This window comes from Diplotaxodon limnothrissa, linkage group LG15 (assembly GCF_057381915.1).
Source record: "Diplotaxodon limnothrissa isolate DT_005_m linkage group LG15, D_limnothrissa_male_GT1.1, whole genome shotgun sequence".
Classification (NCBI taxonomy): Eukaryota; Metazoa; Chordata; class Actinopteri; order Cichliformes; family Cichlidae; genus Diplotaxodon; species Diplotaxodon limnothrissa.
The window spans coordinates 10,191,619-10,210,565 of NC_140610.1; the positions used below are offsets into that span (position 1 = coordinate 10,191,619).

General features: G+C 40.8%; 1 protein-coding gene across 1 annotated transcript; it reads right to left on the reverse strand.

Annotated features, from left to right (window-relative positions):
• On the reverse strand, positions 1 to 9,539 carry LOC146617052 (jun dimerization protein 2-like). Its single transcript, XM_085372566.1, has 4 exons — positions 9,454 to 9,539; positions 1,686 to 1,903; positions 1,265 to 1,369; positions 1 to 1,069 (listed from the first exon to the last, which is right to left on the reverse strand). Exons 2-4 carry the CDS (start codon positions 1,878 to 1,880, stop codon positions 878 to 880), a joined length of 492 nt encoding a protein of 163 aa, XP_085228692.1. The 5' UTR covers positions 1,881 to 1,903; positions 9,454 to 9,539; the 3' UTR covers positions 1 to 877.
• Positions 9,540 to 18,947: the final 9,408 nt, after the last annotated feature.

An 18,947-nucleotide genomic window follows, 5' to 3' on the forward strand; every position in this document is an offset into this window, starting at 1 on the left:
AGAAAATAAAATTTAATCTATTCAGGATATCAGTTTATACATAAAGAGAGATGCAGAACAGACACTGAAATACTGCTCAGCTGAGGAGCCTCTACTCCTTTTCACAGCTGTTTGACAGCGCAACATGACAGACTGCAAAGACTGAAAGACAAATCACATCAAGTGATTCACAAGCATTTCATATATGTTTATGTATAGAAAGCAGTATAAAACAAGTACAATAATGGACAGACAACAAGTCCAAAAAAATAAGGGTGTAAACATTTTGTGTATATGTGCTTTTCATGACGCCAGCGTCACCACAAATCGGATCAACCGGTAACTGCCATCGTCCAGGCAGGGTATAGAAATAAACATTGAAAAAAAACAAAAAACCTCTACTCCATTTGGTGTATCTGTAATGAGTATTTTATCCTAATAACTCTACACCTGTATATTTCAGCTAGCATACATTAGGAAAACTGCAGAACACGGCACTGAAACAATGCCACACAATCTACGCAGGGCTTTTGTAACAGAGCACCATAGTGATATTAGTGTGTTTCCTCAGCGCTGTTTCCAGTCATACTCTACTGTTTCCATTGGTCCCTTTTTTGTAGAGATGGTTGAAGTAACAACGAGGCACAGCGGGTATCAACAACAACACTTAATGTGGAGATGAACCTGGGTATTTCCAGTCTTCCAATGGACAGAGCCAGCTCGTGTAGCAGTACTGAGGAAGCCCCACAACCTCAGATCTTTGGACAAAGTCTCCAAAAGTCTCCAGCTTGGAGCTCAAGTGCTTCTTTAGAAATGTATTGCCAGTTATGTTAACATATAAACGGCAGCCACGGTGGTGCTAGTTTGGGCTTCAGGAACTTCCCTGGTTTCTCTTTTTTCACTTGGTTTCAGAGGACAGCTGCTCCAGCAGTGGGTTGGCCTCGCTCTCAGGTGTTTTGACGCTGTCGGTCCTCACGATGCATGTCGGCCGGTGGAGATTGAGCATCACCATTAGCTGCTGCCTCTCCAGACGGAGCTCCTCGATCTGGGCTTTCAGCTCCGAGTTCACCATTTCCAGACGTTCCGATTCCTGGACAAAGGCATTCAATTAGTACATACTACTGGAAAAAAAACACCTCACAGAGGACAATCTTACGCTTAATGAGTTGATATTGAAATTTGAGAACAAAAACTAATCTAACCACAAACATGAATAAGTGGTTTGAGATCATGAAAAATGATTTTGTTCTGCTCTTCAGCGTGCAGTGCTGAATCATGAACTCACCCTTTGAAGGAAGTCAGTCCGTTCCTTCTTTTTGTTTCGGCATCGTGCTGCAGCAACTTTGTTTTTCTCTCGTCTTCGTTTCCTCCTTTCTTCATCTTCATCCATCTGCAAATACAAAGTATCATTAATATTAAAACAGAAGAGGTTTTTACATTTTACTGTTCTTATTTTTCCATTTCAATCACAGGTTGTACAAAAAAAGTGGACACAGCCACCCTGAGGTTACCCCTTGGCTTACTGATTTGAAGCCATGAGTTTGACACTTTGGCTGCTACCATGTCTTCTGTTTTTGTGACCATACTTGGGTGACAGACAAAAATGACTCTTAATGATAAAACGATAAAGCCTGACTTGATTGGCTAATACTCCCATGACATTCACGTTTCACACACTCTGTTTCCTCTTTTCTCTTCCTCCTCACCTCTGTCTTGATGGCCAACGGCCGTTTCCCCAGCCTGCCCAGGAAGTGCAGCGGAGACAGCATGGTGCCCAGCTGGCGGAAGTCAGCCAGCTTGAGTTGATCGGTGAGCGTGGTGGCCGAGATGCCCGCCAGTGGGCCCAGACTGGGAAGGGAGCCCGCCGCCAGCGAAGGGTCAGGTATCTGTCCCGGCATCATGTCCAACCCGGCCACCACCGCCGCTGTGGGAGGGGAGGGGAAGAGGCGAGGGGGTAAAGAGAGGAAGGAAAAGAGAAAAGAGGAAGAGGGGGATGATTAGGATGAGAGTCAAGCCTAAAAACAACTCGCTGACAGTGAAAATTCAGCTTTTTTTCTCCACCACAGAGAGAAGCATAGTGCACACACCTATTTTAAATACTTGAGTCTGTAAATCTTTATTTCTAAAAGAAGAAATAATGAAATTAATTAAAACAAATTTTTTTAAGACTTCATGGTGCCAATACTAATATTTTTTCTATTTAATCATAATGCTTTGTTATCAATTTCTGCTCACTTTCACAAAGGAAAAGAAATATTGATTATAAATACTAACTTAATTTTTTAAAGTCTTCCAGCCCACTACCTTATATCTGATCTATCCCTGCATCTGTACTGATAGCTACGGTTTTATTCATACCAAAAACCATGTCATGGGTGCATGCATTTTTCTTTGGATTCCCCCCCCCCCCCCTTTTCTGACTCCGTTATGATAACATAAACATTTATACTTATTATACTGCAGCCATCTGACAGCATCTTTTGTCTTATTATGATGTTATACAGCTTGCCTTTGACACACACTCGTTTTTCACCATTTTTTGTCTTCGTCATCAAATATCTTTGTAAATACTGGCTGCTGTTTCTAAGAATGATTTCAAAATGATTGTGTTGACAGCTGTGTTATCTTTTCAGTAGGCAGCGGGTGAAGAAAAGAAAACACAAAAACCCAAACACACTCACACACACACTCACACACACACACACAAACACAGACAGTGTAAGCAGCGACATACTCATTGCTGTAGCTTCACATGCAAAAGGAAGCAACGAATAAAACTTTTCAAAAAGCTTTTGAAGCTTTTTGATCTAAAACACAGATCCATCTTATCTTAACTATCGTCTTTTACCGTCAGATAATTTACAAAGAAGTTTTGATCTCTGTTCATTTTTTTTTTGTTTTGTTTCCTCATGAAAAGGTTTTAAAAGTTATGAAAAGCATTTGTGCCAAAACAGAGCTGGGTAACACTCATGCATTCCATCACCACCCCTCTTCCAACAATTTGGGGTATTTTGGAGGGTTTGACCACAATACTTTTTAATGTAATCAGGCAGGAATGAAGGACAGAGGAGAAAAAGCAGCATTCACGCAGGCATAAAGGAAGTGGCTGGAGAATTAAGACGTCTCTCTAATTACTGTAAGGCAGAGAGTTGGAAAACTTCTGATGGCCAAATAAAAAACAAATGCTCCAGATGAGAACAGTGTAACATGAACCGACTCTACTCTGTCCATCCCTGCGATCTCTGAGGAGAGGCAAACTGAGACCCACTGACTTTACTCTTACTGTTCCGCATTCGAGCAGAAAATAAAGGCACCCAAAAAATGGCAATTGTAAGCAAAACACTGGCAGACTATTTCACCTTTTCAGAGGGAATTACAAGTAGATCTAATCTATTTGACTAAATTCCTGCACACCTGATACTTCAACTTCTTTGGGTACACTGACAAAACATAGGCTCAACAGCCAAACTTGCAAATGGTATCAGATGGTATCAATGCAACTTTGGCGTTAACAGTTTAATTCACATTTGCTTCTTCGGCATTCAGCCGTAGCCGAACCTCCACAGGTTAGGCACCAACTGAACAAAGCACCTCTCACACCAAACCAACAAAGACGTGTATTGTGAAGTGCTACAAAAACAGCTAACTTTGCTGGTGGGTAACTAGCTGACAGGCTGACTGTATTTAAAGTTAAAGTAGTTAAAGTTTTTCTTTCATTGCTACCCCTTTTTCGCTGGGCTGAAAGACTTTCTGTATTACAAAGGCCATGGAAGAGGTAATGAAAAAAGCAGGGTTATGTAACTCTATTCTAACGTACTCCACCCTATGCATGGGCTGGTCCCAAAGTGTTTTTACAGGCTCACTAGAGTTTACTGTCGTGCATGGCGGAGACCGAATCCAGCAATCAATATGAACCTCTGAGATATATATGAACTAAATAAATCAAATTATTTTGTCTGTCTAATTTGCACTAGAATTCATTCATTTAACCATCTGCATCAAGTGTAGTGCAGAGGTCAGGTCTAAAACAGCCCTATAACCATAAATTTGTTAAGCTAAAACTTCAGATCACATTTAAACTAAAGATGCAGTGCACGCACAGTAAAAATAAGCTAATCTTGCTAATTCTTTTGATTTTTCAGAAGTCTGCATTATGTATTAAACCCAAGGACAAGTTGATGTGTGGAGCCAGTCCCTCATGAGGCATTTTATTACTTAAATCCCAACTGCCCCCTCTCTCTCGCCCTATGTATACTCCCATTTACACTGCACTTGGCAGCAGCCTGTTGTTTTTGCTGGAGAGGAAAGGAACAAGACAGCCCTGGTTTAAGAAAAAAAAACCCTCAGACAAAATTCCTCCTCTCTGAAACTCACAGGAGTGTTGTAGTGGAGTGGAGGGTGCCAAAGCCAACTCGTTCTAAAGAAAGAGTGTGTAAGAACAAGGAAATACAGACAATAGTAGCGCTGCACAGCTAGTTGCTGATCAATAACTTTAATGGAATTCAAAAGACGGGATCCAAATTAAATTCCGGATTGAGAGGAAAGCCACAAGAACTGAAGCTTCTTTTAGGAATTACTGAGCAAACTGCTCTTAGAGCCAAAATAGAATCTAATATCAAAGTTGGCCAGACAGTGAGGATTGGTTTACAGACTCAAATTAGGCTCCAACCTGGACAAACAATTTTTCAAGGGAAGCTGACATTGAAGAAAATATGTTAATTCAAGTATAATCTTATTTTATGTCGATTGGACTGGCTCAACACACCCTAGTGTAACCTAACTCTGCACTGTTAGATACGTTACAAGGAAAATCCCCCATTCCTCAGTACGGCGTGTTGAAACATGCAGTTGAAGTCAGCTCTTATATAGACATACACAGGCGCTGATTATATAAGCTTAAATAAATCTCACATTTGACTGCACAACATGAGATCACACAAATCAAAAGTGTGCAGAGACAGTTTTTGCCAGCAGCCTCTAGGACAAAGGTGAAATGATGCATAAAAGAAGATGACTATCAGTAGGAGACGTGAAAGTTGAGTTATACACCATTCCACACAATTAAGCTCCACTGTAAACTCTAACACATAACAGGCACTCAATGTGTCTCGGTTCTGAGTTAAACATGACTTTTAAGTTGAGTTGAGTAGAAAGTTTGTTGTGTTTAATCTGTTCCGTCTGCCACACAAGTGTCTAAAAAAAATCCCCGTTTGCAAATTCAACACCCATTCAAGCCTTAAGACATGAAACCTCACAGAAGCTTCATCTGTACAACACAGGGAAAGTTTGCTGATGCATGTCTTGCGGGGTGTAATTATACATAAAAGCATGAGTCAAAGTGAATTTTACATTTTTCAAAAAAGAGGGTACTTTTCTCCTTTTCTTCTGTCAGCAGCAGCCTGCAGCCAAAGATTAGTGGTCAGCGTTTGATGATGCAACGGCCTTACTGTGCTTTTGCAGTCGAGCAGAAAAGCCAGTGCCACAGCTTTTAGGTCCACTGCAGCCTCGGACAAAGATACCTACACAACACCAGCAGCAGTGTGGGCACCGCTAGCTCACTGAGGGGACGTGAGCTGAAGCCAAGGGCGGTGAACGGAAACATCACGTATTAGCTATGAAATATAGGTTCTGGCATTAGCCCAGAGCCAATCTAACTGCATGCGAGTTAGCTGAAGGTGTGTGCGTGCTCACGTCTTTTGCTAGGCCAAATGTGTCCATTTCCTGAAAGCAATTAGAAGTACCAAAGAATTCAGGCTCTTATAGACCAGCAGCATGACTGGAGGCCCCGTTATCCTCATTCTTTTTAAAGACTGCCTGAGATGGTCAGAGCAAGGATACAGGGGTTTTCATAGGCTACTCATTACCTGTACATAATACTGCAACCACTATGGCAACTGAAAACAGAAGTCAAAACTGCTTGCATTACGGGAAAGACATGCATGCTTCCCTTGATGCCATTTTGCCACCATTTGTCAGCACACTATTAGAGTCTAATTTTGGATTATTAAGTCGTTGCACGGGCCACACACACCAGTGCACACCTTGCAAAAGTGCTTCTACAGCTCCAAACTCAACATGAGCCCTGAAAATGAGCAATGAGCATAGAGGCTGTGGCCAAGGAACACTCTCAATCTCCGGCCAAGGTCTAGGAGATCATCATTACCGTCTGCACTCAGTCAGGCTGTGTGTTGAGTTACAGCCTTTCGCAATCCTCTGAGGAAACCAGGGAATTAGGCACCAGCTTTCCTCAAGAACAGGACAGTCCAAATATACAGTGTCAACATTCCTCCAAGCCCTCATTATATTTTCATTGGAGGGACAGGACAAGACGCAGACATGGGATTAATAGGTGCTGGTCTGATGGAAGATGAGTGGAAGTGATTTTTTTTCTTTTTTTTGGGGGGGGGGGGGGGGGGGGGTATTCTTGTGGGTTAAATAGCTGCCGAGACAAAATTAACTTTACCAGAAATTCCTCTTATGGAATTGACTTAATACTCCCAAAGCAATTCAGTCCACAGCTAGTAATAGCAATACTTTTCCTTTACAGTTTGGAGTGAGTGGGATGGAGTGCAGCACATGCAGAGCTTATCTTTTGTTGAAATTACACAAGAGAAGCCCATTTAACTGCTGCATTTTATTGCAGACTTTGACCTGAGAACGACATTTTTTCCAGGCAAATCCAAACACTAAACACCTGCAGATATGCACAAAGCATGCAGGCTGTGGCTGCCATCATTCAAACATTAGTATGTGATCTTTGGCTGTGTTCCTGCTTGGTCTGCTTCGTGCCATTCAAACAGTCGCACATCTATATTCTGCATCTGGGTGGTCCTGGTCGAGTTATTATAACGTTACTATTTTTCCTCCATGCTGTAAGTCAAGATTAGACTGTGCATGGCACAAAGCTTAGGCTTGGCTCAGACACGGATTAAAGGAGTCAAAATGCAAAATGCTGGCAAAAGCCTTTTTAAACGTATGGATTTCACATCTATGACAAATCCAAGACAAGTCCTGTGCAATCTCTGACAACATGATATTGGCCAACCAAGTCCAGAAAATTAGATTTAATGCTGCCTGTTGAAACAATCTCAGTTCTTATGTAACTTGTGGTTGTCATTTTAATGAGGTTTCATACTTTGTCCTCTAGTGTTTCCTCATCCGCCTCATGTCAAGCATACACTTGTACAGTGCAGACACTGGAGCGATCAAACAAGCCGTTCAGTGCTTTTATTCCTCTCAAAGACTAGAAGCTAAAAGGTTTATGTTTAGCTCCACATTTAACACAAAGGGTTCCATTAATCTTTTTTTTTTTCTAAAGGGTCCTTTTATAAGAAACACCAGTGTTTCTCTCAGTAACACCTTTGGACATGTGGCTGTTTGCTTCCACAGTTTGCATCTAGTCTCCTTGGCAAAAAGGTTTTTACAAACCATGTGGAAAGGCTTATGGGGGACTACAATGTGATACTGATAATGTGATACCCATAGCAGTGAATGGCTGCTCCCCCAGCATTTTAGTATTAGCACCACTGAGCCTGGCTGTTGCATAGTTGGCTCGCTCGCCTGCAATGCGTCTGCTGTCTATTGAGTGTACTGAGGTGCAGCTTGGCAATTCTAGCTCTCCAGAGACACACTGGAAGGCATTTTTACTTAAAATAAACTGTGCGCCCACGTCCAGCCTCACAGCCCCGTCGGCCCCGCGCTGCCTGTCGGCTCGCCAGCCCTTCCCCATTAATCCACTGCAGCGTTCCATTTATGCAGAAACCATCCTACGGATGTGCCCAGGCAGGCGCTGGGGCATTTAAACCCTCTGCAACATGCTCATTCACTTAGACCCACACAAACACAGACACAGACACAAAGGAAGCATACAGTATATAAAGAGCACACACGAATAGTTTCCCCTGCGTAGCATATAGCTGTACGCTGCACCCGCTGAACGGTATGCACCTCCATATAGGAAAAAGCTGAACCTATGAACTTGCAAGTGACAACCATCCCCTACCAATCATTTTTCCAATTCCACGATTGGCCTCTAACCTTGAGGTCAACAAGGGCAGATAAGCTGGCCTGGATACAGTTACATATACAGTAAATCTTTTTATAAGAAGTTGATAAGGGCGTGTTTTTCAGTAGCTCACACCATCAGCAAGAGGAAAACAAACAGTCGCTGTAGTAAAAAAAAAAAAAAGTCAAGGGTTGGAGTATGTTTATCTGATATGCAAATATACATCTAAGCACCACGCGCGTGCACACACACACACACACACACACACACACAACCCCCACCCCCCTACACACAAACAGAGTTTCCTCTCAGCTCCCAGAAAACTATACTCAAGCATTTGGGGGCCAAAGCAAAGACTACAAATGTAAGCCAATAGGAACACACATTCTTGGCTGTACTCCCATGCTCCCAAAGAAATCTCACACTTCATTTGCATTACTTATATTTCACGGTGAGCTAACAGCACCAAGATATTTTCTTCTCAAGAGAGCATCTCTGATAAATCGCATCTAGATTTGTCTTAAATTGATGCAACTTTGTTTGGAAAGTTTTACAATCTCCAATGGACCCCTTATTTTGTTGTTAAAATGTCATGTTAAAGACAGTTTTTAAGGATCCGACAAAAAAAACAAACACCTTTTCTCTCGTTTCCCCCGTTTTGTTTCTGTTTTATGTTATTATAATGTAATAACTTTGGGGCTGACAAACCAAACAGGAATAAAATAAATAATGGGTGTTAATTCTGCAGACCTGACCTGCACGTCTTATCTTACAGCTCCCTGCAAAATTTTTGCATGGAGAAGCTGGACTGGACTAAGAGTCCGATATTAACGCCAATGCACAGAATGACTGTACAAAAACTTTTCAGACACATGTTTGCTGAAAGTGAAAGGGTACAGCCTTGCAGAGCCATGTAGCTCGCTGTAACAGGCTAGCGTAGCTAGCGGTTAACTTTGAAACTCTCAATGAGTGTAAGCCGTTGCATAACGGTCTTCAGAAAGCTAACCGACGCTTGAGTTTAGCAACACAGAAAGGAAGAATCCCGAGATGAAAATACACCCTGACACAAGCGGGCTATAATTTAGCTAACGAGGCTGTAAATAACGAGCTATAAAGCGACAGTTGCTACAACAGTTGTAACAACAACGGGCTTAATGGTTGCGGACGCAACAAATTGACTTCTGCGGTAGGAGCACGGAAAACTTTAAAACTGTAAGGAAACTAGGACTTTCTCGAGCAGCTGAGTGACAGTAGGTTTTAATATAGGAATACGTACATAAATGTCTCACGGGAATTTGTAATACATACCGAGGAAAAAATGCACTGTGGTAAATGTCTACAACGTAGTAAAAAAAGTGTGAGAAAAATGCAAAAACACGAAGCCTGGCATTTTAGCTAAATACGAACACAGAAACAAAGACTAGGAGGCAACGGCAGCACATATCTCGACGCTTCGCTAACACACTTACCTGTTGTAGGTCCAAAAAAATCCGCAGTATTAGGAGGACCGTGTGGGAGACAGGAGTCGGATGTGGGGTTTTGGGACTAAGTGAGGTCGTTGCATCAGCCCGTTTAAGTACTGAACTCGCTCAGGAATGCGGAACTGCTGCGTCAGACGTAAGCATGGATGAAAATAGGAGGACGACTGAGGCCCCGCCCATAGCAACAAGAAAACATACACAGACTGCGGAGAGGAAAGTTTCAGCCCGGGGGACACACGGAGAGAAAGAGATACGCACTCCCGGGTAAATACACGTCTGCCACGGCAATAAACGAGTCAATAAATAAAATTGTGACTGTAAACACACCGCACTCATCTTAGCTGCGGGTGTTTGGCACTGCCAACAACAAAAATATAGACTACCAGTCTAAGTAGTAAGTTATTTACAGCCTTTAATAAAAAGGTTATGTTGCAATGTGACAGTTTTTATCAACTATATCAGTACGTGCAGCGCTAACAAGTCACACACAAAAAGATTTTCATAGTCATTGTTAAATTAAGACAGGGGTTGTCAAACATAAGGCCCAGGGGGGCAGAGACTGCCTGTGCAAAGACTTCAGTCCCGCCTACTGGATGGCTTTGAACAACGTGAAAGAGATCACAAACTTCGGACTTTATTTTAGTACGTTTTACAGCTTTTCCCATTAATAACGACCCCACCCATGGCCATTTAGACTGGCCTGAGTAATTAAGCAATATAATTACTAGATATAATAATAGAATAATACAATTAAAAGGTAAAGTTAGATTTTTATAGCACCATCTGCTTTTTTTTTGGAAATTAACAAAAAAACAACAACACATTTTTATATAATTACAGGGCAGTCTGGTCAAATTACAGAACCTTCTATCTTTCATTTATTTCTTATATTTTAAGTCCATATAGTTGTGCTGACAGATGTACTGCAGGAGCATTTCTTTTTCAGGTAGAAAACTGTAACCTGCTGTTAAAATCACACTTGTTTTTCTCATATTAGGATATCTTAAGGATTCCATTTGCATGTCTGTGAAGGTTCTCAGTCATCCAGGTCATGGTAATCTAAGAAACTTGATTGGCCTTCTTCAAGTTTCTTGAAGAGGTTTCACCTCTCATCCGAGAAGCTTCTTCCGTTCTAAGATCTTTAGATTCAATTTGTGTTTACTCTGACAGAACGTGAGTTTCACTAGTCTGGCCCACTTAAGATCAAAGTATGTGGCCCACAATGTAAAATCAGTTTGACATCCCTGATTTAAGACATTTTTAGAGGCCCAAAGATATGAAAGCAATTCATGCATGGTTTAATTATGACTTACCAGTTTAGTGCATATGAAAATGTATTGATTTGTGACCATTAAGGCCTCTAACATTCCCCTTTCCTTCTGTTGTTTTTCATTTGAATATAAATAAGATATAAACTACTGTGCAAAAATCTTGAAGGAGCTCCCATTTCTTTATATTTTTCTGGGAAAACAGCACATATGTGCACTGTTTTATTGAAACACACAAATATAAATGGAAATGCACTTTAAAAGGCAAAAACTGAAATTGAGTTTGTGCAATTCTAACAAGAGTGAAACACAATATTCATATTTTATTCAGCACAGTCTGAACTTTTGACTGACAGACCTGCCCTGTGATTTATAGATGGCTGTAGACGCTCACTGTTGCACCTCTCTCCTGACCTCTTCAACACACGTCAACAATGATTTGATCCAAAGACGTCAAATTTGGATTTATCAGTCCATAAGACGTATTGCCACTGATTCTCAGTCTTGTGTAATTTGACATACCTCAGCCTTTCCTTCCTGTTTCGTATCTCTTAGATTATATGATTGCACTTGATGAATGAAAATAAAAATGACTACAAAAAATATGAGCATTAACTAGTATTCACAAGAAAGAGGAAGGAAAAAACTTAAACGTAGTAATTAAAGTAATCTTTCTAATCTTGTGGGAGCACTTATTTAACCTGGGCATTCCTACGTGGCGCATATACACTGCTTGCATGTACTAATATCTTTATTAAAGTGATATTACTGCTGAGTAGATCACATAAGCCTGCAGTGTTTTTGCAGAAGTGTTAAGAATTGACTGAGCATAGATTTAAAAATATTTTTATGCAAATCCCTGGAAAAACCTAGTCTGAGCATAGCCTCACAAAGGGAATGCTGACATTGGAGTTCTGCAGCCTACAAACAAAGAACCAAACAAAAAAAAGTCTCAATTGAACATCTGGAGATTAAATGTTTTTGAACTCTTCCACTGAAAACTAAGATCTCATGTTTGCTGTGGAGAATGAAAGTGGAAAGTTTGTGCCAACCTCATATCTGATTTTAACGTGCATGTTAATGAGCAGAATCTCTGACTTCACTTTTAGTTTGTAAATAGGCTTCTTTAGGCTCTGTCATATGGAAACTTGAAGCCTGTATTGCGTATGATCTACCTATTCAATAAAGTACACTACTTACAGAGGACACATACATATTTTTAGGGGATTTATGTTTTTTAAGGGAAAAACTATAGTACAGCAGTATAATTCAGGGGATATTTAAGGTAATTCCTGTTGTTTTCAATTTAATCTGACGACTTGCTTTTCAGTTGTCAAGTTTCTACTTTAGTTTCCTTGTTGTGTCATAAACAAAACTACATCTGAAGGTGTTTTTTGGAGAGTTGGCACCACAGTTTCACTGCACTTCTTTCACCTTGTTTTTCACCCTTTACCCTTTTGGCTCTCAAAGGTACAGCTGCAGCTGCAGCATACCTTTTCTTAGAAAAGTTCAACACGAAGGTAAAAAAAAATGTGGTTAAGGAAGTTTGTTGCACAAATAATACAGTCGGTCCTGCAGGGTAGTTGCACAATAGCTACCCTGAAAGACCATTTTTGTTTTCTTTATTCATTCCTGTGAACAATCGTGAACAAAATTGTGCTGAAATATTTCTAAAGGTGGTTCCAGAAAGTTCTGAAAGCCTCATCCTAATGCTTCCCTCTACTGTGGGCAACAGAAACTACATGTAACTGGACATTTCTACTTATAGGGACGTGCAGTTATCGTTTTAAAAGGCTACAAACAAACTGTTGCCACTACAAGGAGTTGCTTTTTGCCCTCTTTCACTTTATAGCAGTGTTGAGTTATGCATCTCCTTTTATATATTGCAGATACAGCTGAGAAGTTGTGCCACAATTTGAAAATGGATGCAAACAGCGCTGTCACCCCCAAACACTGCTATTGTTTTCTGGTAAATCTTCAAACTGCTTTAAAAGCACCTTATCTTAACACACCAAGCCGTCCTCATTGTCTCTTATTGCGTGTCATGTTTTTATCTTCAACATCAGCTTAGGCTCAGTTTTGGTTTTGCACGATGCCAGCTCAACTGTTCGACCTATAAAAAGCGGCTGAGTTATTGGAGGCTCACCAAAATGCCCCGCTCTGTTCCTTTTTTTAGATTCTAATTTGGTTCTCTGCTGTGATTTATGCCTCGCATCTGACGGCAGGTCGGGGCCGACTGTGCGTCAGAGTCGCTCTTAACGCAGATGACAAATTTTTAGGGGAGACATGTGGAGTTAATAAAGCAGAACTGAGTCCATGACCAGACGGATTATTATAAAACACGAGGGTCCTGGACGTCTGTGGTTAAAACAGAGGTAGCACTCCCTTTGCAGGTGTAGGCTTTCAGCCGGGTTCCTTTGTGCCTGCAGGGAGGCAGCCAGAAATGTCACTCACTACATGAACACACATGGTGCACATTTGACATTCGAAGACAGAGCCGTTACTCACGAAAACAATGAGCCTTGATAATGAAACTAAGAAAATAACACAGCGTGGTATACAGGCAAGTGTGTAGAGCACGTTAGTTAAAGGAAAAAGATCTTTAGTGAGTGTGTAACAGTGCACAGGAATGACCAAAAAGGGTGCTGGTAAAGAAAATCCAGGTCTGTCTCAGGATGTGTAAACCACAAAGTTTCTAAAGCTACTTTCCTGTTTAAACCTTTGCAATCGTACCTCAACGCCTGCCTATAAAGAGCTTTATTATTTGTCTGCTGCAATCCTGCTTTGCATTAAAGCACGAGCTCGGGTGCACTTTTGAGCAGCTGCCACCCTGATTAATGGAGAGTGAGTGGAGTTTGTGGTTTTGCTGCTCTGCCAAACTCGTGCAGAGTTCATAATACGTGGGTGTCAGAAGTCAAGGTAAAGCAAAACCAAATATTTTTTGCCAAAAGCAAGTAAACATTTTTATTTATTTTTTCTGTCTTTCTAATCATTTGGTACATTTCCAAGTCTTCATCACATTCTAAAATTGATAAACAAGTTCAGTCACACTTCTTTATCTTTTCCAAACCCTTGGCCTGAATAAATTCCGTAGGTTAAATGTTTTGCTGTAATATTATTCAACAGCACATCTTTGGGAAATACCCAATGAACCAGACACCTCCAGACACAAAATCTGACTCATTAACCTCCACGCTGCAGACACTAAATGTTATTTTTAACACTACTCCATTTGATTTCCTTCCTTCCTTTCTTCTTCTTTCCCAAGAATCTCAGACAGTTGTAGACTAAATCATAACGTGTCTATTAATTGTGCGAAGACTCATACGACAGCTCAGGTTATTTAAAACTTTATCACAGATGTCCTGAGTTTTGCCAGCCTTTGGAAATACTGTGTTACTACAGAATGACATTTCCCATTTTCTGACAGCACCGGAGCAAATGGAAATTCTTGTTTTGTCACAGTTTATTCAGCGAGCGTCACATTGTTCATACTTTGACTCTTGTGGCGACATGCCAACATTTAGGAGTACACTAGCTGAAGCATTTACAATGCAGCAGCAGGTGTAACACACAGAAATGCTTACATGTGGTGCTTTAGCAGACTCCATTCACAGAAATCAAGCCAACTACACACTTCATCTCTCTTTCACAACAGACTCATCTATCATAACACTACTCTTCCTCCCATATCATGCTGCATCAAATCCTACAAGAAGCACATTTTTCCCTTCCTGTAACAATCCAAATTTTTGTATGTGTGGCAACTTATTCGTTTGGTACTCAAGAAAAGAACAGGTCAGCCATTTCAACATAAACTCCTGAATCAGCACAAGATCTTTCTGATGTAATACTGAAAGTGCCATCTTGCAGTTGGAAGGAGACGGTGAGTTCACGCACGTACCAGCACCATTGTTGGCAGCGTTACCCATATCAGGTGACCTAACCTTTCCCAAAAAGCACATGACATTGATTTATCCCTGCAAATATAGCACTTCCTCGGGAATATGACGGCAAGCAGGAAACAGATTGGTAAGAAGGTATGTGAGATAACAGAGCTGGAAACGTTGAGCGACGTGATGAATGACAGAAAGATGGAAATCTGGAACCGAGGCAAGCGATGTGAGACATACTACAGGGGGCTGATATCGCTGGAAATAAGTCCAACCTGAAAGCCTTCGAGCTTCTTCATGTTTCGCTCAATTCATTTAAGTTCAACTATAAACACAGACACACAGAAACATATATAAATACCACATGGCCACATAAAAAAAAACAAGGCTTCCACAAATCTGTTCAAGTCTTTAAAAGAAAAGATTTGAAAGTGGAGACTTTGTCTAAGCAATATAAGTGGAAAGTAGCAGCTAACCAGCCTGCAGCTGAGCTGAAAAATGTGCACAGATGTTGGATTAAGTCTTTATAAAGCTGTTAACATGCAAACATTTGATTATTATCAAATCCCAAATGCAGTATATTAAAAACAAACCACATGCCTGCAGGCACTTTTACACAGGAAACACTCAAACAAGTCAGAGTAAGGCAGAGGTGTGAATAATATATTTAGCTGTACACTCAGGTGGGAGTTTTTTGTTTATGCTTGCCCCTAGATATAGGGACAGTTTAAGATTACGTGTTTGACGGTAAGGTTATTGAACTTGAGCTTAAGGATTAAGCTTTTCTCGCATTTACAGGTGATGCAAGAGGAGACTGAATCTGCCTGAACACGCCCACCTCTTCTCCAACGGGAGAAGCACGCATATGAACTTGAGGAACATCCCATTCTTAATTAAAAGGCTTTAATATGATGTCAACCCACCCTTTGCAGCTATAACAGCTTCAACTCTTCTGGGAAGGCTTACCACAAGGTTTAGGAGTGTTTATGGGAATTTTTGACTATTCTTATGGGAAGTGCATTTGTGAGGTCAGACACTGATGTTGGACAGGAAGGCCTGGCTAACATCTCTGTTCTAGCTCATCCCAAAGTTGGGCTGAATGTGCATGCCAGTCAAGTTTTTCAACACCAGACTTGATCATCTATGTCTTTATGGACCTTGCTTTGTGCACTGGTGCACAGTCATATTGGAACAGGAAGGAGACTTTCCCAAACTCATAAAGCTAGGACCATGAAGTTGTCTAAAATTTCTTGGTATGCTGAAGAGTTGACCCCTTAGTTAAGGGTCAAGTGCAACTTCTAAAAAGAATAAAAACACAACATAATCCCCCCCCTCTACCAAACTTTCCACTTGCCGTCATTTCCAATTGCTTCCACTTTGTTATAATAACACTAACAGTTGACTATGGAATATTCAGTAGTGAGGAAATTTCACAATTAGACTTGGTGCACAGGTGGCATCCTATCACGGCACCACACTGGAATTCACTGACCTCCTAAGACCGACCCATTCTTAGACAAATGTTTGTAGAAGCAGTCTGCATGCCTGAGTGCTTGATTTTAAACACATGTGGCCATGGAAGTGATTGAAACCCCTGAATTCAATGATTTGGATGCATGAATTAAGGGGGTTGGATTTTATGCTACATTTAAATGTCTCTAATGTGATCATTGTGGCTGCTGTATAGACTGAGATTTTACACAAAATCAAGCAGTTTATAAAATATATTATGGGTTTATGAATGTGCTGCAGATAAATAGGCACCTTTGATCAGATTAAGTGTTATAATACTACTGCTAATGTCTGTTTAAGTGCTCATCCAGGTCATGGTAGTCTAAGGAGCTTGGATAGAAAGCAACTGCACTTCTTCAAGTTTCTTAAAGATGTTTCACCTCTTATTTAAGAGGCTTCATCGGTTCTAAAACCAAAAGACGGACAGTCCTTTAAGTTGCTCTTTGACTCACTATTAATCATGTGCCTTATCACATGAACCAAAGTGTAAAAAAGGCGTGGTTCGTTATCAGCAGAGGTTTCGGGTGAAACTACTGTCTCACCCCATCAAATGTAAAAATGTATTCAAGAAACTTAAAGAAGTCTTTCTGTCCAAGCTCCCAAGATTGCTGCTTGTACAACATACAGTATGCTACATGATGCATCAGTAATAAATATCCAATAAACAACATATAACAATGAAAGGGCTCATTTCTGTGCTTGCATTTGATGCTTAAAAAAACTGTTGTTGTTGCAAACATATTTTAATGCTTGCAGCGTCACCACTTCTCATTCTGATGACGTTGCTACTTTTTCTTAGCTCAAGTTAGAGAGCAAAAAACCACTTCTTTCACTTAGCAATCCCTGGCCTCAATCCCACTCTTAAAATAAAAACTCCTACCGCTCACATTTCACACACAAAGTTTGGTCGTGAACAACTCTGGCTCTCTGATATGGTACAACTGTGAAACAGGCTTCGGGAGGTGAGAAGCATCACGCTGCTGGACACACATAGTTTGATGGAACAAGTGGAGTGGACGGAGTGAGTGAGTCACGAAGCATCAGAGCTGTTGACGGGCCCATCCGTCAGCGCTCTGAAATAGCCATGCGCCAGGACATCACACGCACACAGTTGATATATAAAAAGAAGAACAAGAAGTTTAGTCGTGAGATAAATGGTGAAGAAAAGCACACAGGACCCTCAGAAACACTGAACTGAAGTTTTGTCTAATATCTGCAAAGGTGAATGTTGCTGGCACTTCCAAATGAATTAGACTGGTTTATGCACCATTAAAAAAGCGGAACCAGCCACAAACAATTCATCAGCAGCAGATCAGGCATGTCCATATTCAAGGCAAAGCTTGAAATGTACATTATTTCTTGAGAAATGACCTCAGTTTATTGCAGTGTTTGTGCTTAAATGCATCACTGTTGCAAATAAACATTCAGAAAATATCTTAAAAATAAAATAACTCATCCTTAATGCCATGTCAGTCAGTTTCACAGTGCCAATATGTGGACTTTGTCTACATTTGTCTAAGTCTCGTATACAGTGCAACTGGAATGTATTGACAGTGCTTCACTTGTTCCACATTTTGTCCTGTTACGGCCTTTTTCCAAAGTGGATGCAATTATTTTTTCACCTCAAAATTCTACACTACACCCCATAATTTATTAATTTATTAACAACAGAAGACAAAAATATAACGTGTATACAAATATTAACAGCCTTTGCTTCATTGCTGCAGAAGTTTTTCTGTACTCTTCCCCAGATCTGTGCCTTGGTATAATCTTGTCTCGGAGGTGTACAGACAATTCCTTGGACTTCACGGCTTCATTTGTGCTCTGACATTCATTTTCAGCTGTAGGAGGACCTTATATAGACAAGCACGTACCTTTCCAAAGCATGTCCAATCAACTGAATTTACCACATGTGGACTCCAATCACGGTGTAGAAACATCTAAAAGATCATTGGTGGAAACAGGGGGCACCTGAGCACAATTTTAAGTGTTATGGCAAAGGCTGTGAATACTTCTGTACATTTATTTTTAATAAATTTGCGAGAATTTCAAGCGAATATCGAGAGTAGAATTTTGAGGTGAAAAATGAATTGGATCCATTTTAAATAAGGCTGCAACATGACAAAATGTGAAACAAGTGAAGCACCGCGAATACTTTTGAGATGTGCTGCACTCTCACATCCACACCTGTGGCCTGCTTAGATTTACCAGTCAACCAAATATGCATGCTGTAAACCGAGTCCCTTCAAGTCCACAAATACCCTAGCAGATACACTAAAACTGAGCTATGTTGATTACAGTAAGAGGACTTAAATAAAGGATAATTTTTATATATCAGGCAGATCGCATGCTTTCCTAAGTATCACTGATAACTTCTAAAGATGAACAACTCGATTTGGTTAGGTCTGTTTGTGCAAACGTAACAACTGAGGTATTCAAAGGGGGAAGTGAAAGCCCTGCAGCCCTCATTACATGACAAGTTCTCTGCTCTGCTGTTGCTCTCGCTGTAGCCACCCCTACTGATGAAAAGAAGAACTGCACCGTTCACTGTTAAGGCATGACATGCAAGCCGTGTGCTTTGTTGCAAAGGACTTTGTGTTATGAGTAAAAAAGGATAAAAAGTAATCCTCTGGGATGAACATGCTTACTGCAAGCTTGAAACACTATCTCCTCCTTGAAGGACAAACCCCAGCAGGTTTATCCCTCATTAAACCCTTCGTTTGCTGTTCCGAGAAATGCCTCAGCACCTCTAAATTACCGACTGCACCGCTTATCGTCAGTCACGTGACCACCCGCTCCTTAATTGATG